Here is a 24,655-nt window from a genome sequence, read left to right as displayed (position 1 = left end):
ATCTACTCACTGCACATAGCTATTTCCTCTACAGTTGACTAATATTTTGTAGATAGATACTAATGTAGCAATGACAAATTTAATATGAGAAATCCTTAAATTTATGCTGCAACATTTTAAATTCTAATGTCAGTTAAATTTGTGAAATGGTGAAAATAACCTAAATATTCATAACTAAAAAATGTTTTTGTTATTGTTACAGAAATGTCATTATTGAACTAGGAACAAGTTAAGATTTTTAAAAATTATTCAATACTTAAGTGGTTAAAAAAGAAAATTTTCTCTCATCCATAGTGTTAAAAGCCTTATTTATCTTGATATTTCTAATTATTAATTAAAGCTTTAAAAGTGACTGGTCAAGTACAGAGAAAGAACAATTTAATTAAGAAAATTATAGGTCTGTTAAAATTTATTTTTTCTTGGTTTTAAAAATTTCTATAATTTTCAATTTAATATATTTTTTAAGTGTATGGTGGAGGAAATTTATTTCCCAGTTGTAAAGCTCTTATCAAAATGTTTTGGAAGAATTATAAAGCTTATAATATGAATGATTTCTTGAGGTTGAAGGTAGAAAAATTAATATTCATCAAAACTGGTAATCTTAATAATTATAAAATTTAGTTACAAATCTTCTACAAATTTAGCAGATTTTTCTCTGAGTTAATATTTCTAGAACTACAGTTACCTGAAATTAGACTAGATGACCTTAAAGATCTTTCCAACTGGAGTGTCTATTAATTTTTCTGCTGTGTAGAGTAAGACTGATTAAGAACAGGAGTCAGATTAGAAAATTGTCTAGCATTCCTGACCACAGTTGCATTTAAATCCAAAGAATAAATTGTGGTAGATATGGCTTTTCTTCAGTGTTGCTGTTTTGTTATTATTTTTGTTAATTCTCATATTCAGAAAAAACTTTCCATAGTAATAGTTTTACTCCTTCCCATGCTATAGAATATTTCACTTCTCTTTTTACAAGAACGCGTAATGTGACCAGTTATTTAATGTCCTTATTTGTGTAATTTTTGTATCAAATGTGGATAATTAATACATGGCATGTTTCATATGTATATATGTATGTATGTATTTGAGCTTATAAAGAAAGGAATAGTGATAGAATTGAATAAGCCATTCTAGCTTTTTGCTGCTATTCTAACCTTTATTGCATGATGATGCATCTAATTTTTAATTTGTAAATACAAGATAGAATTCCCTCTAGCACCATTTGCTTTCATAAAGCTGCTGAGCAGTTTGCTGTCTTGAATAAATTTTGCTTTGGAGGGGGTCGGGGGGATTTGAACCAGCACATTCTTGTGTGGTTTGTGAAGATTCACATGGTAACCAGCGGTGTGCATTGTTAGGTTTATCTGAATAAGCACCAGCCATGTGAGTTTTAACATGATTGCCCAGGGCAATGGAGAGAGAAGAGAGAAACCCGAAAGGATTGCACTCCTCTCTGTTTTTTTGGAAAGTGCATTTGCTGGGGGGAGGGGGCTGCATGAGTCAGTGCAGTGGCCAGGGTTGGTTCTTTTTTTTTTTTTTTTTTTTAAGCTGGTGTCCTGTTTCCCTCTAGGTCCTCATTTGTTCTGCTATCTGCCTCATCATCTACTTCTTCTTTTCATTGTTTACCTTCCTAATGAGGGAGGCGGGGTAGACTGGGGGTTGATTGACAGCTACAAGCCCTTACAGTCTGGCCAGAGAGCAGTTGGCTTTGGTTTTAAAAGTGCTTTAAATGTTCGATTTGGTCCTGTTTTTATTAAACGAAACTGCTGCTCATCTTAAGGAAATTACCAGACCAGCGAAGATTAAGAAATATATTATGGGGTCCTAAAACCTTCGAAAACCCTGCCACTACCCATGGAAAGCGCACTGCCCATCGGATTTTCCAACCTTTAACGTGGGGTTTCAAAAAGAAGTATGTAATTTTTCCTTTGCAAAAGTGCTTTGATTTTAAACCACCCAGCAAACCTCTCCAAAAGAAAACTGGCTGTGATGCGATCGAGAGCTGCAGTGTAATATTGCAGAGCAAATTTATTTTTTACTTCAAAGAAAAATGCTAATTAGCCGATTCACTACTTTTAAAGTTATTGTGAAGCATATGGCGCCCAGTGTGAGATACATCCAACTGCTAAAATAGAGCGAAGAGGAAATTAGCGAAGAATGGGCTGTATGGGGTGAGCATGGGGGTGGGGGAAGAAGGATAGGTTCTCAAGCAGATTCTCCAGCCTTTTCAGAGCGATTTTTATCGCCCATCTCTGCTTCCCGCCCCCTCATTTATCCACGCCCCCCCCCCCCCCGCGCCCAACCCTCGGGCTGATCTCTTCTGGGCCTCCGGCTCTCCCTACCCCCTCTTTGGCAAAATCAGGTGCGCACCTCCGGCTGACAACCGGCTCACACCTGGCCTCTTTTGCAGGTTCCAGCCCAGCCGTAGCCATCTCCATCTGTGAGAAATATTTAGGAATTGGGGTTTTAGGGTGAAATCCTCTTCAGGACGGCCATTACCCCATAAAACACTAGTTAGTGGTTCTGTAACATGGTTTGCGGAGAGATACAGGGCAACTGGAAAAGGCGGGAAGGGAGGCGGGTTTGCCAAGGTCTTGCGGGTGGGTAACGAGCCTCCCGTCCTCTGCAGACTGGCAGAAAACCGAGGCCCAGAAGCGACGCGAGCAGCTCCTGCTGGATGAGCTGGTGGCCTTGGTGAACAAGCGCGACGCGCTCGTCAGGGACCTGGACGCGCAGGAGAAGCAGTGAGTGGGCAGTGGGGTCGGGGGTCGAGTCTCTGCCGCCAGCCCAGGGGCCGAGAAGTTTGTGGAAAGTTCAGTCCAGAGGTCTCGAGTGGGCCGGGGGCAGCGCCCCCCTCCCCGTGCTGGCCCCAGGATTCTTATTCCCGCTGGGGCTCAGATTGCGGGGTGAGAGGGGAGTGCAGCTCTGCCCTCTACGTAGAAAAATAAATGTATTTCCTGTTTGACTTCCAGGGCTGAAGAAGAAGATGAGCATTTGGAGCGAACTCTGGAGCAAAACAAAGGCAAGATGGCCAAGAAAGAAGAGAAATGTGTTCTTCAATAGCAGCCGGACCAGAATCTCCCAATATTTTAATCCTGGGTCCCCCGACCAGAAAATGTCAGATTCGTTGTTGATTTAAAACTTTTAACATTTTTTCGGGGCTGGATTGTACTTCTTTACCACCACCCCCACCCCTTTTCCTCCCTCTTTGCCAGATAATATACAAAACTCCAAAATAGCTTTGTTTAGGGATTTGTGTGTGTGTGAGTTAATCATTTTCTTGAAATCATGTGAAATAAATTTGCACAGATACCTTGTGAGTGATTGGTATTGAGAGTGTTCAAGAGGCTGTTCAAAGAAAAAAGAAAAAAAAACCTTTCTCTTATTATTTTCCCCTCAGTTTTTGATGGGAGGACAATTTGGAACATTTTTGTTGTTGTTGTTGTTGTTGTTGTTGTTGTTGTTGATAGCATAAATGGTGGGGAGGGGGGTGGAAGTGGGGGTAAGAAAAATGTCATGAATGATTTTTTTTCCAGTCCTGCCATATGTAACACTTGACTCTGTTACCTAAATTTTATAGTTAGATCATATTCAATCTACTTCTTAAACTGTGTTCTATTTACCAGTGGGATTTTCTGCAGTTGTTTTGCATTTCACTGTAAGGATAATAGAGTTCCTGTCCTCTGCTTTCCTTAGAGGATGGCTCTTTAATGTAGCCTGAGACAAGTCCTGTGATTTGAAGGTGAGCTGTGAGGATGGGGCTAATTGACATGCATCAGTTTACAAAGACGGTCTTATCATCTGAGAATGCGCCATCTTTTGCTCTGGATAATTATTTATTACATCTAGCTTGGTTCCTACATTTTGTTGGGTCTCAACATTGGCTCAAGAATGCTGTTAATATTTATTCTGTATTGATAAAAGTCTGTCTTGCCACTATGAGTAAGTCCCCCAATTAATATTTTCTTCTCTAGCATAGCACTGTCATTTTTTGTGTGAAAATGGTTATCTGTTTATTTATTACAATACTGAGTCATATATAAATTTTCAATAAAAGCGGAAACTTTCTTACCTTAACCACTGCTGATACTTCCTTGCAATGAAAACTTGACACTGGTTTGAGAAGTTCCTGTATCCATAGGACTTCATGTGGGAGAAAATGGTCCTCTTGAATGCAGAGCAGGTACTAGGCTGTATTTGGAGCTGAGTAAGTTTATACGATCCCAAAGGGGCCCTGCTGACACACAAATGCGAACTGAAATACAATTAGTCATATTTTTCTTAAGCAGTGTAAACTATTCTCTTTTGTCAAGAAGGGTCATCTCTGTTAAAGATTTAAGGAAATTTGTGATTCCACGGCACTGAAAAAATGCTAATAATATCTTGACGAATTTTCCACGTTATTTTCAATTGTTAATAAGGTTGCACTCATTAGGAAAAATTATGACTTCTGATAACCTGCAAATCTGTAGGTGCTGAAGTGAAAGAAAGAAAGGTTATTGTCGGCAGGGAGGATACATGCGTGCAGGTGTGTGTATGAGATGAGGGAAAGGGAACTTTTAACAAGAAGTTCTAGGCTGCAGAAAAAAACTGGCGATTTTATGGTAGTTTCCATCACTCCTCTAAGAGGTGTCCGAAACAAAGCAGGCTCGTTCAACAAGTCTAGAGACAGAGAAAACAGTCCTCTAGCATTTATACTTTAGCCTAGATCACACATACATATATGTAAATATACACACAAATCTACACACACACACACACACACACACACACACACAAATCGCGTTCGAAAAGTAGACAGCCGCCTTCAACTGGCCAATCTTTCAAAATGGTAAAACTTCCTACGGTAGAATTTCTTCCTGACAAGGATTGAAGTTATTGAAAAGTTATCAGAACTAAATGAAATTGAGTTTTTGTCCTCTTTATTCAAGTAAGAGAGCGGAGCTAGCTGCCGCTCTCTGGGGGAAGCTCTCAGAACCCTCCTCTAACCCCTGGGAAGCAGGCAGATGAAATCGCCAGCCCCAAGCAGCCTGGGGCTTGGGCGGCCAGCATCACCGTCCCATTTACGCTAGATTCGGGGAAGCTTCCCTCCCGAGGAGACTCGCGGAGAGGCGGCTCCCCCACGCCGCTTCCGACCTGTCAAGCGACAAACCTTCCCCAGCCCCACATTTGCTGTCCCTCCTGCCCCGGTCCCGAGCCTCGCGGGGTTTCCATTTGGGCTGCTGTGTGGCGCCCGCACGCCCCGCAGCGGCGGCGGAGCGCGGACCCCTGGGACTAGTGGGGTCAGGCCCGGGGCGAAGGCTCCGCGTCCCGATTTCGTCGCGTTGTGCCCAGAGGTTGCCCGCCGAGCGCAGGCGCAAGCCCAGCGTACCGAGAGGCCCGGAACCAGAAAGCCCGCGCTGCGGGAAAAGAAGCTATGGGCCCGGGGGTCGCTGGGGAGGAGGAGCATTGGCAGCAGGCTGGCTGGGGCACAGCCCGCAGGCCGATGCAGAACTTCCGCCCCTGGCCGGGATCCCACGACCCCGGAGCCAAAACCCCTCCCACTGTCCCAAGTGTCCCCCAGAGTCTGGCCCGGCCTCGAGGTCACCTGGGTGCTGGATCCGGGTCCCAGGGCCCAACTCCCACTCCCCCTCCACGGCCCGGGGGCCTCGAGCTGGGTGGACGTGCTCTCCCTCCGGAATGCCCCCCTCTTCCCCTCCCCGCCCTGCGGCCATTGCTGGAACGGTCGCGGCTTCTGGCCCAGCGTCTCCCACCTGGACATTTGCCTAGCGACGGCCGCCTCAGTCCTCCACGCCGCGTACCAGAAACTTTCATCTCAGTCTGTCTCCCTCTCAGCACTCCTCCCTCTCCCTCTCTTTCTTTTCTTAATCCCGGGGTTTTATGGGTTGAGCATTAAGAAAATTCGCCTGCAATTTGGGATTAGATAAATACTCTCATTAGGGGGGTGGGGGGACTGTGCTACTTGATACCTCCCAACTTCCCCGAGACCGTGGCAGCATCTGGAAGCGAGAGCGCCGGACTCCCGCGTGGCGGGCCCTGGGGACTGCCTGAGCACATTCCAGCGCGCACAGCAGCCCCACCTCTCCGCGCCGGACCTCGGCCCCGCGCTGCAGCTGCAGGCGAAACAGCGCGCGGAGGAGGCAGGAGTGCGAGAGGTTGCGGGGCTGGGACACGGACATGCACCCCGGCACCGGACGGCTATACCCAGGCACAGAGCGCGCAGGCCTGGGCTAGGGCAGCGCCGGGCTGAGGACGCAGACGCTTTCGCCGCGCACTCCAGGACTCCCGCATAGCCTTCCCTCACAAACTAGTGCCCTCCTGCCCGCGCCTTTCCCCAGAACTGAAGGCGCGGGTGTATTTCATTTCTTTCTTTAAGCCTTTGCACCATCGCAGGGGCTCTGAACCGCGGGCCTTGCGGGCTACTATCCGCGGGGGCCTGCGAGAGCCTAAGTTGTGTCCCCGCCCGGGTCAGCGCTGCGCTCTGAGCAGTTTCTTTCCCGTTAAAGCTTTTTCTTTCTCATGTTTTTCCTTTTCTCTCGTTCTTTTATTGTTCTCTCTCTCTCCCTCTCTCTCTCTCTCCTTCTTTCCCTTTTGTGAATGGGCTGCGGTGTCTTTGTTCTGGAGAGAAGCGCCCGTGTCGCTGACTTTTGTGAACCAGAGAAGGATCTTGTAAAACCTCCTTTTCTCCTTCATACTCCTCCACTCCCACCCCTCCTCCTTTGCCCCTTTGATTAGATGTTCCCTCATCGTCAAAAAAAAAAAAAATGTAATTTCGTTGGTCTGGCGGCCACTTTCTTTGAACATTAGCTCGCTTTCAGCTCCAACTTCAATTAGAAGGAGTTGATTTTGAGAGATCAACAAAAGAACCGACCAAAGCCTTATTAAAGGTCCTAAGAAGATCTCCCGGGTCCTTTGAGAAGCAGTTAAGGAAACAGTGTGCCCTCCATCATATTCTGTTACCGTATTTTATTCGGACTCCAAAGGAAAGTGTCGCTTGGGGGAGGGGGAAGCACTTTGATGAGCGGCGGCCGCGGCCCCTTTTCACTCAGCGGGCTCCCCCTTCCTTCTCCTCCTCCTCCTCCTCCTCCTCCTTCTCCTCCTCCTCCTCACCCAGAGCCCAGTCCGCTCTCGGTGCCCGACCTCGCGGCCCCGGCAGCGCTGGCGCTCCCCACCGCGACGCGCCTGGCGGCTCCTTGACTCGCCCTTACACTTACTCCTGTTCAAACTTTTCACTCCGCCTGTTGGGATGGAGGGGAGGGGGGATTAGGAAAAGGAGTAGGAATTCCTCGAAAGGGAGTAAAGTGGCGCCTAATATTCAGAAGGAGGTGCCACTTACATGAATTGCCTTGCTCAGGGTTGGGGCGAAAACATATTTTGGGCGCTCTGAAAAGTCCACACAGGCACACGGGTTTGAGAAGTTTGTTCGGCCGGGAAACGGGCTTCGCCAGTACGAACAATCCGGGGAAACCCCAGAAGGTTCCTTCAGCGGTATGTGAGAAAGAAATTGAGGGCAGGGGTCTGTGGCCACGTTTTCCACCAGACTGTCCCTGGTAGAAGGAGATCGGGAAGAAGACAGAGAATGAGTATGAAAGAGAAAGTTTCCTTCCTATCAGAATCTTTCGATTCAGAAGCAGTGTGTGTGTAAGGGGTAGCAGACGCTGGCTTCCAACATTTCAGAAGAAGCGTCTAAGATTTGCAAACACCCTTCGTGGGGACTGTGAACCCCAGGAGACACCGAGGAGTAGGTAAGTGGCGGAGCCTCCCCTGCGGGTGCCGTTCCGGGCGCGGGAATCCCGAGGCGCCGAGGCGGGATCTGCGCACCTAGAGCTGCTCCTGCGCTCGGCAAAGTAGCCTGTGCCAGCACGAGCCGCCCGCGGCGTCGGTCTGCAGGTGGCGGCGCGCTGAAAGAAGACGCTGGGGCCCGCGGCGCCGCGAGAGGGGCCGGGGGCCCCCTCCACTCCAGCCCGCGGCTCCGGAATCCTCGAGCCCACAGCCGGGCCGCCGAGCCGGGTGGCGCGCGGGAGAGAGAGAGAGGGAACCGGTTCTCCAGCACCTCGCCTCCTCTCTGCCACTCCCTGCCGGGCGCCGAAAGGGCGAGGGAAGGGCGGGGACCCCGGGGCGGCCTCAGGACCGGCGTCCCTCTCTGTGGACGGGGCTCTGGCGCAGCGTTCGCTGTCTTCGCCTCGCTCTGCGCGGCGTTTGCCAGCCAAGCCCTGGAGTTAGCGCGCCACCGGGGCGGGGCGGGCGGGCGGTGAGGGCGGGGTGCAGGGGGCGGAGGAGGGCGGGGGCGCATGGAGGTAACCCCCGGCTCGTGCTGCCATTGCCCGGCTCCCTGTCACTCAGCCCGCGCGGGGCCGGGGATTGGCAGCATAGCCCCGTTACGCACTCACCTCGCGTTCACATACCCGGGGAGGGCAGTAGAAAGGTGATCAATCTTCATCAGGCTACATTTCCAATCACCTAAACAACCCGGCAAGACAAGCCACTCCGACAAGGTAAATCGCTCGATTTATTTAGTTTGCAGAGTGCCTCTGCAGGACTTCCCCAGCCCCCACCGCCTCCACGTTGTACCGGGAGTGCAACTGCAACCGCGAGCCACCTCCCAACTCTGCCCCTTTCACCCCCACCCTACCCCTTGCGGCCCCTCGGCGCGGTCCCGGGCGAGGTAGTGTCTCGGGAACGCGTAGGGCTTTGCCAACAAAGTGTCTGTGCAATAAAGTGAAACCTGGAGGGACACGCACAAAGCCACTGGAAAGAAAGAGAAGGAAGGAGGGAAGTTGGGAAAGAAAGAAATCCAGGGATCCTAGACCAGCCGCTCGGCCCGGCGAGTAATTCCTGTGCCGCTCTGTTTTGCAGGTTGGCTGCCCCGCGCGGGTCTGTGTGAGGGCGCGAGGTAGATGGTGAGCGGCCCCGGCAGCTGAGGGCAGGTAAGGAGAAAGCCGTGGGGCCGCCCTAGACTCCGGGAGCTCGTCGGTTGTTCTTACCTCCCCTTCCTCAAACGGGCCCCCGCTTCCTGGGTCCCCGGCAGGTGGGCGGGGCTGGGGAGCGGCCTCGCTCCCCTCTTGGTGTGCGGACGACCCGAGATCTCTGCGTTGGCCCCGCGCCCCCTCCCCCGCCTCCTCCGAAGTAACCAAGTGCTAAGTTTGAAGAAAGTCTTTGAAAACTCACGCTGCAGCCTAGCAGAGACGCCGCGTTTTGACGTCCCATTCTCTTTGGGCCCTGGAGCCCTGGCTGTTTCCCTCTTACCCTTCCCTGCAAATTGTGTTCCCCCAGCCCAGACCGTGGGTCCTGATGGATAGGAGTAGGGTGGCTTCTTTAGCTCTTACTGCTCTCCCTGAACTCCTAGCCCGGGGCCCAGGCCTGCTTTGGATTCCCGCGACGCGGGGTGAAGCGACAGGTACCCCGGGGGGCCCCGGTCCCACTCCCCCAGCTCTATTTCCTCCCCTCTGAGAATAGCGCCTCTGGTTGGAGGCAACCGGGGAAGCGAGGCTTCGACTTTCCAGTGCGGGTCAGCGCGAGCTCTGCCGCCGAGGCCTACTTGTCTCAATCGGGTTATGGGGCCGCGGGTTCATCTAGTAGGATAGGAAGGGAGTACACCAGAACGCTGCACTGAGGCCTCCCAAATCCGTGAGACCTTTTGGGGAGCTCGGCGGGTCACCTTTCAGCCTCCGCCGGGACGACATTGTCCGCAGCCAGGACCGGGCAGAAAGAAGGACCCGCTCGCATTCGCGAAGAAGGGCCTGCGGCGGTGGCCAGGCGCCCCTGACCTCCCGCCGCGTCTTAGAGCCGCCACCTCTACAGTGGCCCCTTCTGCGTCTTCTGGCCGCCTCTGCGGGCCCTGGGCCTGTAACTGCGGTTAAGGTGTGGTGGGATTCCCGGTGAGCAATCTTTCAAAGTCTGGGCACAGAGAGGTTAACTAGAGGGGTGGCTGTGGGCTCTGGGGCCGGGACCCAGTGGCAGAGACCTTTGAAGGAATGTATTCCTCTAAGTGGGTAATGCATCTCAGAGAGGCCCAGGCGCTGCGAGCTCCCCGAAGTGCCTCACCTTGGCTCTCTGGAGCCTCTACCTTTTGGTCCCGCTTTCAAAAACGTTTGAAACAAAAGGAAACAACCCCTTATGCCCTGGGCAGCCTGCCTCACTGGCGCGGAGTAAACGTTTGCTTTTGCAGTATTGAGGCCTGCTCCTACCGGACCAGAATTTTGCCTAGACTTGGGACCTTGTACACTCCGCCTTTCAGGCTCCGACCTTTCCAGCTTAGCCCTGCTTTTAACCTCTCCTCACTCTTAGTGACATCCTAGGAGTGTCTTTTACCCTTCCAAGTGTGAAAAGAGTAGATGATGATCCAGAAAAGCTTACTTTTTTCAAAGAAGCTGTGGTTTTTAGACTAAGGCCTTATAGAGCCGAGTTGACCGCCTCGCGAAGTTCCGTAGCCTCCCCATTCCGTGGCTCCTTGCCTCAGACAAGACAAGGAAGCCGAGATGGCTCCCAATCACTGTTTACATGTGTCTCCTGTCTCCATAGGCCGGGCCCCCAGGCGCCAAAGAGCTTGAAGGACTGCGCAGTGGGAGCCCCGCACTGCGCCAGGCCCCGGCCCCCTGGATCCGTCGGGGCGCCTCCACCCAGCTGTTAGCATGATGTCTTACCTCAAACAACCCCCATACGGCATGAACGGGCTGGGCCTGGCCGGGCCAGCCATGGACCTCCTGCATCCTTCCGTGGGCTACCCCGGTGAGCACCGGTACCCGCCCCCAGCCCCTGCAAATCTTGGGGATCCCCAGACTCTGAGTTTGAGCACACATTTTTGTCGCTGAGCAGGCCCAGGGAGCCGGTTGGCTAGTATGCCTACAATGCACCACAGGCTGCAAGCTCACAGGGCAGTCACCGCTGGGTGAACTGGGCCTGGGCAGTGAAGTAGTGTAATGTGTGCTTTCCCAGCCTGGCCACACGGACAACCTGTTTCCTGTTGTGGTCCCACCACCAGCACAGGGAGCATTTACCTCGGGCAGTTTCCCATGGGCTGCCTTTTTTTTTTTTTTTTTTTTGGTGTGTGTGTGTGTGTGTGTGTGTGTGTGTGTGTGTGTGTGTGTGTTACTATGTGTATCTATTCCTTCCCCCTCCCCACTCCCCCGCCAATATTGAGTGAGGATTCTGGACACTCTCTAGGCCCTAACAGGAAGAGCCAAGATTTTCTCATGAGAAATGACTGGCAGAGATGAGGAAGAGGGGTTCTTTCTCCCTAATTAAATAAATTGTCCTCTACATGGGTCGTTTGCACCAACTTTTGCACTGTGGATGTGGAGAGCCTGAGCAGAATCCTGGCTTTTTGTTTGGTTTTGTTTCCTAGCTCCCACTCCTTCACCCCCATGTATTCTTTCGGAAAGTGTTTTCCGGGCGGTGTTTCTGAGCACCCCTTCACCATCCTCCAGCCAGGGGGTATGTTGGGGGCAAGGGGGCGAAAACAGAGAGATTATATAACTTCTTTTCCTTTCCTAACCTCTGAGAAGTAGGGAAGGGGCAACTCTGAAGTCTTGAAGACCCACTGGTTCTCAGTCGCACGCATGTACTTTCTCCCACCTGTGGCCTCTCAGGCTCGCCTCCCGGGGGAGTTTTTCTTTCGCTTGGAGCTCTGCTCTCTTTTGCAACGGCCTCGCACAGGGCCTGCCTGAGGCCTATCTGCGTCCTCTAGCGTGGGTCCGCGTGGCCACCGCTGACCCGAGGCGCCCCCGCGTGTTCCCTCAGCCACCCCGCGGAAGCAGCGGCGGGAACGCACTACCTTTACACGCTCACAGCTGGACGTGCTCGAGGCGCTCTTCGCCAAGACTCGCTACCCTGACATCTTCATGCGCGAGGAGGTGGCGCTCAAGATCAACCTGCCGGAGTCCAGAGTTCAGGTGTGCGCGCCAGGGCTCCTGGGTCAGGGTAGGGGCTCTGGGACTAGTTGGAGAGGGCCTGGGAAGGGTGGTCTGGTGTGGGGCGGGCTTACAGACTGGGCAATTCCTGTCAGACTCCCCCTAGCGCTCAGCCCGGGCCTGGAAGAGGGGCAAAGTCAAAGGCACTAGCTTAGAGCACTTGGATTCGACCCTTGGTCCCAGGGCGCCTTCGGTATTGAAAATCCTTTTTATGATTTTGGGAGGATAAGCAAGGTTTCCTAACGTAAAGTGCCCAGAGGGCCCGACACTTGCCCCTGCTTCTTCGGCCATTCCAGGATTTGGCAGTTTTCTTTGGGGTCTTGAATTGTGCCTTCGCACTTGCCTTGCATCCCGGGGATCCTGGAAATGGAAGAGTGGAGCTTGGCCAGAGCCTGGTGCCCTGTCGGAGTGCGCTCCCTGGGTGGCGCAGGTTTGATTAGATGTTTCCTTTGCCCAGAGAGGATGCCGAACACAAAACCCGGCTACCGGCTTTGCTGTTTCTGTTTTTGCGGTGAAAATACTGTTTGGATTATAACTCAGAACTCTCCTCAAGGGCCTTTTATCTCGCCTGCTTTCCCTCGAGGCTCGAGAAAGAACCAAGAATGTTGTGCCATGTACCAGGGCCCTCCAAGAGAAGTGAGAACTTTGTCCCATTTGGTTCCCCACTTGGAACCAAGAAGCCCAACGAAATTCTGCTCAGGCTTCCTTCCCTAGTCCCCCGAGTACTGCCTCTGTTCAGCCTCCCCGCCTTGCTTCTGCATCCGCTCAAATTCTCGCTTTGCCCAACGCTGGGCCTCCAGGGGACGACTGCCTCCCACCTCAGACTTGGTGACTGTCCTGCGCGCTCCTTCGTGCCTCTCCGCAGTTTCCTCAGCTCTATTCATAGAAGACAGGGCCTCCAAACATACATGAGGCTGTTGGGAAGCAGCCAACAGCAGAGTTTAGACATGGCTGAACTTCTGGCTGGACAGACGCGAATGTTCCGCCCTAGGGCAGAGTGGCGCTGGGGGTGGGGAGGTGCACGTCCCTACTTTGCCAGAGGAAGATCTTTGATCTGAAGGTTGGGGGAGGGCGGAGGAGCTGGGAACGCAGGGGCAGGGGCTGGCCCGGTGGGAGATGAGGAGGGGTGGAGGCCGCCGTTGGAGAGGGATAAGAGATCCTAAGCCGGGCGGTGGGTACAGGGGCCGGGGAGTAGCAGGCTCTACTCGCCCCCCTGACACCCTCTCCCTGACTCGGCCCGCTGCAGGTCTGGTTCAAGAACCGCCGTGCCAAATGCCGCCAGCAGCAGCAGAGCGGGAGCGGGACCAAGAGCCGCCCAGCCAAGAAGAAGTCGTCCCCGGTGCGGGAGAGCTCGGGCTCGGAAAGCAGCGGCCAGTTCACGCCTCCCGCTGTGTCCAGCTCCGCCTCATCCTCCAGCTCAGGATCCAGCGCCTCCGCCAACCCAGCGGCGGCAGCGGCGGCAGGCCTGGGCGGGAACCCGGCGGTGGCAGTCCCGTCGTCGTTGAGTACGCCGGCTGCCTCATCCATCTGGAGTCCGGCCTCCATCTCGCCGGGCTCAGCGCCCGCGTCGGTGTCAGTGCCCGAGCCCTTGGCCGCGCCTAGCAACGCGTCGTGCATGCAGCGCTCGGTTGCTGCAGGCGCCGCCTCGGCTGCAGCCTCTTATCCCATGTCCTACGGCCAGGGCGGCAGCTACGGGCAGGGCTACCCCGCGCCCTCGTCTTCCTACTTTGGCGGCGTGGACTGCAGCTCCTATCTAGCGCCCATGCACTCGCACCACCACCCGCACCAGCTCAGCCCTATGGCACCCTCCTCCATGGCCGGCCACCATCACCACCATCCGCACGCGCACCATCCGTTGAGCCAGTCCTCAGGCCATCATCACCACCATCATCACCACCACCACCAGGGCTACGGCGGCTCAGGGCTCGCCTTCAACTCTGGCGACTGCTTGGATTACAAGGAGCCTGGCGCCGCCGCTGCTTCCTCGGCTTGGAAACTCAACTTCAATTCGCCCGACTGTCTGGACTATAAAGACCAAGCCTCATGGCGGTTCCAGGTCTTGTGAGCCCAGGAGTGGGAGGAAGAGGAGATGAAACGCAACTACCTGCGCCCTCCGTGGTCCCCGTCCTGTTGCTGCTGCTGCACCGCCCGCCTTTGCCTCGGCTTCTGCAGACCTGAATTTTCATGCCCCTGAAAGATGCCCTTTGCCTGCACTGCCGCCCTCATCTTTCTGCCACTTTGTTTGGGGGATGTGCAGACCCGCCCACCCCTTGGATGAGGGGACAGGTGCTTTGGCTTGGCCCACAAGTTCTATATGGGGAGAGCTGTGTGCTCTCTTCCTCATCCCCTAACGAACTCCTAAGTCACTCTCCTCTGGTGTTTCCGGGCAGTTATTATGCACTTGCAGCCTTCGGAGGCTCTTGCTCTGACTCTCTGTTTGAACCGTACACTTTTATTTATTCTTTCTGGACACTGGAATCACTAACTGGCATGTGTCTGCCCACTGGAGTGCACCCACACTCTACCCCAAATCAAAACAACCACTAAGTGTTTCTCGCTTGCAGACTACCGCCCCTTCAGCAGCCCTCGGTCCCGCTCCCCGGCTGCAGGCCAGAGCTTTCCGGCGTTTTCTCCTCCCCAGCGGGATGCGCTGGGGCACGGCTGGAGGGAGGAGCGCGTCCCTAGCCTCTCGCGCACAGCCCCGCCCTGCGTAGAACTGGCTCAAGCTTCCGCCTCGGCGGGAATGCTGTACATAGTCGGGTCCGTTCCAGGGACCATTTAAACTTTTTAGTTGCTGTTGGTTGAACTGAGCATATCTCGTCTTAGCGCCCAGGAAATAGAACTTTAAGATATATACAGCATATATATACATATATATACACACATATATATAAAACAAAAGCAAAAAATATTTTCCCTCTGTCCCCCTCCGTCTCTTCCTTAAACGATGGCGCTTTTATTTTTTCAGTTGTTGCAAAGCTGTCCTGCTCTCTCACACCTTCTCCCTCTGTGTGTTTATTAAAGAGAACCTTTTGGTTCCAGGAAGCTGGGCGCGGAGGATAGAGAGGGTCCGAGAGTGTGAAGGAAACGACCAAGTCAGGGTACAGGGGAGGGGGCTAGGCTGGGCGGGGACGCAGGGCTGAGCCCTTCACCCGGTCGAAGCACAGAGTCGCAGTTCCGGTGTAGAGACCAATCACAAAACAAAACAAAACAAAAAACAAACAAAAATACGGCATTATGGAAAAACAAACAAGTCAACCCAGGCCCCAAACCCTAGTTCCAATTCCTCTGTCGGTTTCTCTCTTTTTAAACAACCCTGTTTCGTCTAGTGAGTTTTTAGTGCACCTTCATTCTCCGAAATCTGCGGAGAGCCCGCGCCTGTGTATCAATTTTGGCTTTGGCCTTTTCGTCCAGTAGGTGGGAAAGTAATTTGTAAATTTGATTTGTCCGATGTGAAGATCACAAATTACTTGTTGAAATGTAAGGCAGTCCCCCTCCTCCCCTTTTATCTACATTATTTCCCGAAAATAAATGCAAATTAATGAACGGCTTGTCAGTGTTGCTCTTCTGATTCCAGCCCCCAGGTCCTGGTCTCGGGGAGCCTAAAAGGAGGGAAAAAAAGTCCCGTGTTAATACCCTCGCGTGTTAACGAACTGTGGGAAGCAGAAGGCCAAATGATAGGGAGGGAGGACGTGGCAAAAGGAGTCTCCAGAGATGGTCTCTTAGGGAGTGTTCTCCCCTCCCAGTCAGGTCGGCCCCTTCCCGCGGGCGTTTTGACCCCGCATCCCCTCTCGCCATCCTGGACAGAGACAGGTGTCAGGACTCAATTCCCGAAGCAATTCCTTTCTCTTCAGAGGCAGGAACCTGGCACTGATTTCTTCACCCTAATTGCCTGCACCAGACAGAAGAGGGGGAGGGAAAGAGGGTCGGGAGGCGGGAAAGGATAGCTCTGTAATGCTTTCAGAGCTGAGCCAAAAGGAAAAGAAAACAAAACGACAAAAAACCGATCCGTGTCCTGCATGTTGGCAGCAGACAACCTTCCTTTCTGCTGAGCTGTCCCGCGTGGCTTCACGGCGACTAGGGGATCCGAGTCATTCCTTCATGTGCTAAGATGTCCCTCTAAACCCCCAGGCCCTTGCCATAAGTAGCCAAGTTCTCTTTTGCGTATTGTGAAGTTTCTTTCCAACGCAAACATTAAGATCTAGGAAAGCCGACAAGGACGCGTTTCACTTTGGCAGGGGAAGAAGACTCCCCACTTGCAGCAGGGGGTCGGAAAGGACGGTTCCATCTTGTCCTGAGAGAAGACCAGGAAAGAGGTGGGGATGGGGTGGGATGATCCGTCCAGAAAACCCAGGGACCCGGAGCTGTCCAGATTCTGTTCGGCCCGAAACCTACTGGGTGTAAGGCCCAGAAGCTGCTCAACTTGCCCACGGACGGGAAGGAAATAAGGAAACAACGAAAAGTTTCCTGCGAAGTGACCAACACACCCTATTCTGTTTATTCCGTGTAAGACCTGAGAACACAACGCGAGGCCGGGTTTGGAGAACGAGCCCTCCCTCAGAGTCCCGCGCGGAGCAAGGTCTTAGGGCCGCGAGCTCCGGTTACAGAAAAGCCTCTTCGGCCGCGTCCTCCCTCTGGACTCCGTAGGCCCGGCTCGGGCGCACTGCGCCTCCCCACTCCAACAAACCCATTATCCCCGACTCAGCAGAGGCCCGCGGGAGGGCGCAGCCGCGGCCCGCCGGCGCCGCCCCCGGAGGAAGACCCCGAGCGCAGGGCCGGGCCGCGCCCGCGCGGGCTCCGCCTTGGGCAGCGCCTCCAGTTAAAGGCGGAGCCAAGGCCGACCCGCCGGGTGTGCCGTGGCCCCTCGGGTGCGGGGCCCGCACGTGCCGGAGAGGCCGGGGCAAGGAGGCTTCCAGCCCGCGCTGCACGGGCCTGGGCACCCGGGTTGGAGGGCTTCCCGGGCGCTCCCCTCAGCCCACCCTGCCCGTCCCGCCCCGGTTCACGCAGCAGCTGCCAGTGGCGCTAGAATGAATGGGGTGCTACGCTGCCCCCACCCGCAGTTCCGAGGCGGGTTCTGGGGGAGGGGGGCAGCGGTCCTCTTGGCTGTTCGGGGGAATGACACCAGGAGACCCGGCTTTGCGCCTGTTCGGACAACTGTGTGGCCTCCGGAGCAAGGTACTCAAACCCTTGGGCCTCCGTTCGGTCGCATTTGTTAGTTGGCCCCGCTTGGCCTGGGGCGCTCCAGAACTTCACACTTGGGCCAAGTTGCTGGTGGGTAGGTCAGACGCGTCCCCGTGGCCCGGCCACTCGGCGGCGTCCAGAAGGTTCGGCGCCTGCGTACTTCAGCAGACGGGCCCCGGCGGCCGGGCGCGCGGAGACCCGGCGGGAGTTCCCGCCCCGGGGAAAGGAGGCTTCGAAAAGAGGCACGTGCTTCTCCCAGGGCCTCCCCGGCTGTGCCGAGGGCCCGTGGCGCTGGGTGGAAACCAGGAGCCCGAAGGCACTGGGGCACCGCAGGCCACCAGGGCGCGGGAGCTAGCGGGGAGAGGGGTGGGTGCGTGGCCGCGGCGGGGGCGTCCCGAGGTGGCCAGGCCGGGTGAGGGGAGGGCGTCTCCGGGCGGCGGCGGCGGCTGCGGCGGCGGCGGGAGCGCGGAAGGCCCCTCCCGGCCCGGCCACCTGTTAATGGGCAGAACCGCTCTCATTCAGCTCGCCCTTCTCGGGAGGGGAGAGGTTTGTTCTGTTTGGGTTGGGTGTTCGTGACACAAGTGAGGCAACTTAAGGAGATTTAGCAACGCGAAGACAGTTGCTTACTCAACAGTTTTCTTTCGTTGAGCACCCAACGAAATCTTCGTGTTTTTTACTCCTAGTTTGTGTTCTCTGCTCAAACTCCAGGGGCAGAAAAGTCCACCCTGAAGTGAACACGTGTGCGGTGCCGTGAGGCTTAAAGGATAACTCCTATTGGTGATTTTTAAGGAATTTTAAAACTTAAAACTGTCGTGGGAGCATCGCATTCATTTACTGAAGCTCTGAAAAGATTCAGTGAAGTAACCTCGTTTGTTGTAGAACTTTTCAGTCTTCAGTAGCTACTGAGAGTATATGGAGACGTTTCCCTAGATTGTGAAAACAGTTTTTTTGAGGGGGAAAAAATCGTTAAAGCTATGGAGTATTTACGTGAGCGGGAAAGCAGGTAAAAAGACACTGTATGTCAGCAAATTCATGTCTGCTACATTATTGGGCTAAAAAAGCAGTGGTGTCATTTCTTGTGTCAAAAGAAAATTACTAGTTTTCTCATGTATTTGTTCAAAATAGCAGTTTCACAAATAAACAGATTTCTTTCGATTGTCAAGATAAATGATAAAACCACTACTTACTCTGGCAGAATTGTTATTGATGTAATTAATTAAGCCTTAACAGGCTCTCAGATTTTCTTTAGAAATACAGAAATACAATTGTATCCGATATATTAAATGTAGTTAATATATACATTATTGGTAGAGAAAATCTGTATCATTACTATTCAAGACCGAAAAAATCACTTGGCTTCTGATGCAGAATTAATTTAAGAACAGAACAAGATATCTTTATGAAATTCCTTAATTGAAAACCTATCAAATTCTCAAGTTATTCTATATTTTCCACACTTCTTTTCCCTTCCCCCATACATTTTAATGTCTAAAATAAGAATGAAAAAAAACTGATTAGATTTAACTAAAGAATAGTTATATTCAACATTATAATATTAAAGTAGAAAGCAACTAAAAGGTGAATACAACAAGAAAACATCTCTATTATCTTTAAGAAAGAACCTGTTTAATTAAATGTGTGAGTGTCTGGAATATGGTTTTTTTTTTTTTTTTGAAAAGGAGAGGCTTTGCATTTAGCTGTGTTTAGTAAACCATTCCTGAAAAAGCAATTATGCCTTAATTATCTTGTTGATATTTACTGATATCTGAAAAAAGAATTGGATTGTTTTGTGAGGGAGGGTGACATGCCATTTTGACCTAATTGTTTAATCATGCTTTAAAAATGAGTTGGATTTCATTTAAAATACATTAGGTGCAGTCTTTCAAAAGCCTGTGAAAATTAAAAATATTTTCCAAAAATCCTTCAGTAACTTAGGTGAAATGGCAGTTACATAATCTAGACGAAGTTGAAACTGCTTTTAATACATCTGATTATTTCTTAGGAAAAAATGAAGCACAGATATGTACGTGTGTTCACAACTAAAATGTATATCTCTCTATGAAATTGTACATTCAGGTTTCTAGGACTGTTAGTTCAAAGATAAGGATATGTTTTAAAATATTTTGGAGTTCTTTCTAATCAAATAGGACTAAGCTCTATTTAATCAGTGGTGACCCATCATAATTTAACCATTGACAATCTATCGTGTTTCTAAAAATTTTACGCCTCCTATCCCCTTTGGACAATTTACTTGGTGGCTAATATAATCAAAGACACAAAGTTCCATTTCATTCCAAAGGTCATAAATACTTCATATTTCAAAGGTTAATCTTTATTGGACAGCTTATGAAACTGTTTTAGAAAATTTTAGAAATTCTTTTAACGTGGATTGTAAAATTAGGCTATAAGGAGCTTGAGTCACATTTTTTTCAGGATTGAAGTGGAATATAAATAATAACTAATTTTGATAGTTTGCATTAGATTAATGAAAATGTAGGAATAAATGGCCTCTGATTCAACAACTTGGTGTCTAAAGAGCTTGTAAAATATTTTTAGTATGCAAATATTCTCATGTATGTTCAAAGCTCTGAACGCTTATGAGATATACCATCGTCTGTCATAGCTATTTAAATGTAGGAATCAAATTTTCTTTTTAAAATTTACTTAAAAATTTTTATTGTGAAGTATACATAGAACAGAAAGTGTAAAACATATGTAAACTTCAAGCGGAACAGAAAATTTACATGGAGGAACATGTTTTTAAATTGTTTGAAAAGTAGATTTGGGGTTGATTACAATACCAGTGTGTAAATTTGTTACATAAATTATGTCTGTGTTTTAGGGATTTTTGTTAAATCCTTTAGAATAGTGAGTACTAATATAGGGATACCTTTTTAAGGCAGAAAAACAATTACAGTCGTAGGATGTAGAAGTTTTATAGGCCTTTGAAAATCTGTAATTTCTTTTTTGATGGAAGAATTATGCTTTATGTAGATATTTTTTTATCAAAGGAGCATCAAGGAAAAGTCTGTCATCTTGTTTCCTAAGCATGGATATTTGACCTTTATGCAGAGCTATAGCTTCAACTCTTGATTTCGTTATTGGTGACACTCAAATTCACATTACTGGCTCAGACCTCTCTGTTGGACTTCATATACCTGTACATCCACTGAGAAGAAGCCACTGGATTTTAGCTCTTAGGATGTTAATGATATGATATCTGGGACTTGCTTCAAAATATAATAGAGGAAGAGAAGGAATGAGTGGAATATAGATAAAACCAGGTTAGCCTTGAATGGATAATTGTTGAAGCTAATGAGAATACATGTAACTTCATTTTACTAGACTTTTGTAGTTTAAATTTTTTTCCATAATAAAACATGGATAAAAATGTGCGTTAGTTTGCTGAAAGTAGTTTTTATAGTATGTTAAGGAAACTGACTCCGTACTTGTGGAGTTCCTACAGTATCAATTGTATGTATTTTCTTTATCTGCTCTCAAGTCTTGCAAGGTTGGTTGGTGTGAGACTCAGAGTGGTTTGATTATTTACTCAACGTTACATAGATGGTAGGTGGCAGGCCTGGTACTCCGTCTTCAGATCCCATGTCTTTTGCTGTAAAAGCTACCTAAAATTTTCAGCATATTAGCAAACATTAATTAAAAGACCCCCAACCGTATCACTTGACAATCCAATTACCAGGTTATCAACAAAACATGCTTTATCTAAATTCGAGTTATAAAATTTGAGCTTTGGTAACTGAAAATTATTTTCTGGGACATTATTACCTTTATGTTTCTGAGCATCACTTCAATCTTGGTGAGAGTTCAGAAAGATTTTAATAGAGCATTAAGTGAGAGTACTAGTCTGATACCAGGTCTGTCTACCCTTTCAGTTTCGTATTAATTTTAATTCCCTACTAATTGCTCATTTCTAAGTAATTTTAAAATTCCTTACTGGTTGGTTCATGTTTATGTGTTGTTTGCTCTTGATTGAATCCTTTTTGCTCCTTAGAATATTGCTTTGCTACATTATAGGAGTTCTAACCCAGAGAAAACTGTGTAAACCAGACAAAGAGTTGAAATTAGATTAATGGCTCTGTGTATGAGCCTTAATAATTTGTAAACAGATATTTGGGATCTTATATTCTAATTATACTAACTTGGGAACTTCTCTTTTTGAGTTTTGAAGTTTGTAGCTTAATTTTTTAAATCTCACAGATAGCAAATACTGCCTTTTTAGGGTAAATTTTATTTTTTCAGAGCCAAGTCTGAAATTTTAAAATGGGTTGAAAAGTTGAGTTATAGAGATCACATCACTTCATAGATACAGGCTTTCTTTCCTGAAAAGCAAAAAACAGAAGTCTTGTTTAAATTGTATCTTTATTGTTTCAGTTTTTAAAAACCCTGACCTCACCCTTGTATTCCTGCTATTGATCTCAGTCCTTCTCTTGCCTGATGTGAAAAATAAAGGTTGTTTGTTCATGTTCCTTAATGTTTGGAAGAGAAAACATCTAGCATCCATATTCTCCCTGTATTTCCTCACTTGAGGCATAAACTGTATCACATACTCAGATTAGCACCTGTTAATTCCTGCATGCCTTTTTATTTCTACATTTGGAACTGAGATTCTCCCTGCCTCCTTGTATTCCAATCAATAAAATAGCTAAATCTTTTATCCCAAGAAAGATTAGAAGTCAGCGGGGGTCCTAGTGCTGAGAAAAGTCTAAGAGGTAGGACTAAGTTTTCCTGTACTGCAAGTCCTTGGCACAGTGCCAGACACAAGGTAGGTCTCAAATGAAAGAATGAAATCCAGTCATCAGCCTTGAAACAGATTTAAATGTAATTCATCTCAGATACAGAATTGTCTTTTTGTGTGTGTGTGTGTGTGTGTGGTATTCAGAGTTACTTCTGAATGAATTCAATAGCATGTTTTCTTAATCTCCTTTAATCGTCCTTAGAATCAAGACCTTTCTGGTTACTTCTCTTCTTATTATTACATCTCTTGTTAAATGTAGGACCATTTCAAAATTTAGTTCATTAAATTTTTTTTAAGTTGCATATTTAAAAGTCCATAAAATTTATATGTACATTTAATCAAATGGTTATCAACTTCACATCATGTAATCACCACCAGTGAGGTCAAAGAATAGAACATTGGGACCTGCCGAACTCCTTGAGAATATCCCTTGCCCATTACAATCATTTTGGTCTCGTGTGAAGTAACAACTATCTTATTATTTATAGTAACTGTTTTCTTGCATTTCTCAATCACTGTGTATGCATTCCTAAACAATATGGATTTGTTTAGCCTATTTGAATTTTATTATATTGTATTATTTACGAATAGAATTATATTGTGTCATTTTTGTAATTTTATTCCACTTAAAATTACAAGATTGATTCATGTTATTGTGTGTATCAGTAGCTTCTGTTTGTATGCTGTATAGTATTCCAATGTGTGAATATACCACAATTAATTGATCTGTTCTGTTGAAAGGCATTTGTCATGTTTCCAGTTTGGGATAATCACAGTGGTGCTGCTCTGAACATTCTTATATGTGTATCCTGATGCACATAAAGATGCAAATCTCTAGAGTATATCCTAGGAGTGAAATTTCTGAGCCATAGGGAATGCATATTTTCTACTTGACTAGATATTGGCACAGGTTCCAAATTGGTTGCATTAATTTATATTCCCAAATAGTGTATGAGAATTCCAGTTGATCCATATCTTTGCCAACGCTTCTTATTTTTAGACTTTTACAAATTTTGTCAATATACTGGATATGTAATACCTCATTGTGGTTTTGATCTGTGTTTTCTTGACTAGTGGTGAAATTGAGCCCCTTATGTTTATTCGGGTATCTTTTTTGGTGAAGTGCCTATTCTTCTATTTTCCTTTTTTTTCTATTAGATCGTCTACCTTTTTTTCTGATTCGCAAGAGCTCTTTACATATTCTGCAAACTAGTCCTTTGTCAGTTATATGTGTTGGAGATAATTTCTCACTTTGTGCATTGTCCTTTCACTCTTAGGGTGTTTTAAAGTAGCTGAATTTGTTGATCTTTTATGATTGGTGCTTTTTGTGTGTCTTATTTAGGAAATTTGTTCTCACTTCATGATCATGAAAATATTTCCCCATATTTTCTTTTAAAAGATTTGTTTCAAGTTTTGCCTTACATATTAATCATCTGACTTTTTTTTTGTAGTGTGCAGAATTTGGCAGCATTTCCTTTTCTTGAAACTTTATCTGCTTATATGACTGCAAATGTCATCTTTATGTTGATAATTCCAAAAATCCATATTCTTGGTATTGACTGTATTTTTTAGCTTAGACCCTTATTTCCAACTGCCTCCTGGATCTCTTCACTTGAATGTCTTGCAAATACTTGCTGATATCTCAATGTAGAGCTCATTTTTTTAAACTTTGTTGTTTTCTGTTTACATTAAATCATCACATAAGCCAAAGTACATGGTGGAATCTTTGACTCTTCTTTCTTTACCTTCTCCATCCAAATAGCCATCCTATCCAAGTGATTCTGCCTCTGTAAGGCATGTCAAATCCATTCATTCCCTTCTTTCCAGTTCCAGAATGACTGTGGAGAGTTCCACCTAGGCTGCTACAATAACCCCTTAATTGGTTTTCCTGCCTGCCTTCTGTTCCCCTTGTCTAGTCATTCACTCACACAGCCACAGAGTTTTCTATCCCATCTCTTCCCTGGTTTTATGCTTTTTCACTGCCTTCATTATAACAAAGAATTCGAATTCCTTCTCATAGCTCCTACTATTACTCTGTAGGAATCTCGTGTTTCAGCCACACCAGGCTTCTGATTGTTTCCCAAAGGAGCTGTGTCCTTGTGCCCTTTTTCATGTTGTCCTGCTTGGAACACTATTCCTTTTACCTCTTCTCACTGGGAAAATCCAGTTCCTTCCACCATCATTTCCAGGAAGAATTAATCCTTCTTTCCTCTGGGCTTCCCATAGTACTTTGGTCATACCTTTATTGCAGTACGTATCATAATGCTTTATATTTATTGATCTCTCATGCTAGGCTATGAAGTTTTTGAAGACAGAGAATATGTTTTATTAATCTTATTTTTCTTAGAATCTAGCAATGCCTGCTACAAGATAGTAGTCAGTAAATACTTGGAGAAAAAAAAGTACTTGAAGAATTGTGTTAACTTTAAAAAAGAAAATAGAAATGTATGCATTGGCTTAAAAATATTGTTGAAAGAGTACAATGGGCTGTTTTCTGTGAATGGGTTCTAGCTGAAAAGATTAGAACCGCGCTGCTCTGGTCTAATGTGAACTGAAGGGAAAAAATAATCTTAAAAGGACAAATAAACTTGACGGAGTTCTCATTTTTAAAAGGGTGACTTACATGTCAAACAGAATACAAAGTTAAATTAGTTTTAAAAAACTAAGACATTCACAGTACTGCTGAAGAAATCTGTGTCTTTCAGGGAACACATTAATGAGGATAGTCTATCCTATTACAAGTTTTATAATATCATGAATTCTGTTTTCACAGCACTTGGTAACTTTTACTCTGGAAGGTGCTGGTAAA

The 24,655-nt window shown here is 48.2% G+C and overlaps 2 protein-coding genes across 16 annotated transcripts in view; both read left to right on the top strand.

The window, feature by feature from the left end:
- The window catches only part of EHBP1 (EH domain binding protein 1), a 364,778-nt gene extending 360,701 nt beyond the window's left edge, over positions 1–4,077 (top strand). For all 11 annotated transcript variants that reach the window (XM_040458288.1, XM_040458291.1, XM_040458287.1 and 8 more), the window contains 2 exons: positions 2,630–2,744; positions 2,973–4,077. In XM_040458288.1, coding sequence (XP_040314222.1) covers positions 2,630–2,744; positions 2,973–3,063 — 206 coding nt within the window. In that variant the 3' untranslated portion in view covers positions 3,064–4,077. The remainder of the gene's footprint in view (positions 1–2,629; positions 2,745–2,972) is intronic.
- Positions 4,078–7,231: 3,154 nt separating this feature from the next.
- On the top strand, positions 7,232–15,455 carry OTX1 (orthodenticle homeobox 1). Of its 5 annotated transcripts, none has more exons than XM_040458301.1 (5): positions 7,232–7,745; positions 8,857–8,927; positions 10,522–10,728; positions 11,740–11,891; positions 13,156–15,455. In XM_040458301.1, the coding sequence occupies exons 3-5, from the start codon at positions 10,632–10,634 to the stop codon at positions 13,972–13,974; spliced, it is 1,068 nt and encodes a 355-aa protein (XP_040314235.1). In that variant the 5' UTR covers positions 7,232–7,745; positions 8,857–8,927; positions 10,522–10,631; the 3' UTR covers positions 13,975–15,455. The 5 variants fall into 5 exon arrangements, with proteins under 5 accessions (XP_040314235.1, XP_040314234.1, XP_040314233.1 ...); XM_040458300.1 differs by lacking the exon at positions 7,232–7,745 and adding an exon at positions 8,299–8,495; XM_040458299.1 differs by lacking the exons at positions 7,232–7,745; positions 8,857–8,927 and adding an exon at positions 9,773–9,861.
- Positions 15,456–24,655: the final 9,200 nt, after the last annotated feature.

This window comes from Herpailurus yagouaroundi, unplaced genomic scaffold, assembly GCF_014898765.1.
Source record: "Herpailurus yagouaroundi ecotype Mexico unplaced genomic scaffold, PumYag 221, whole genome shotgun sequence".
Lineage (NCBI taxonomy): Eukaryota > Metazoa > Chordata > Mammalia > Carnivora > Felidae > Herpailurus > Herpailurus yagouaroundi.
The sequence above is the reverse complement of the archived record's forward strand: the minus strand, read 5'-3'. Positions and strand labels throughout refer to the sequence as shown.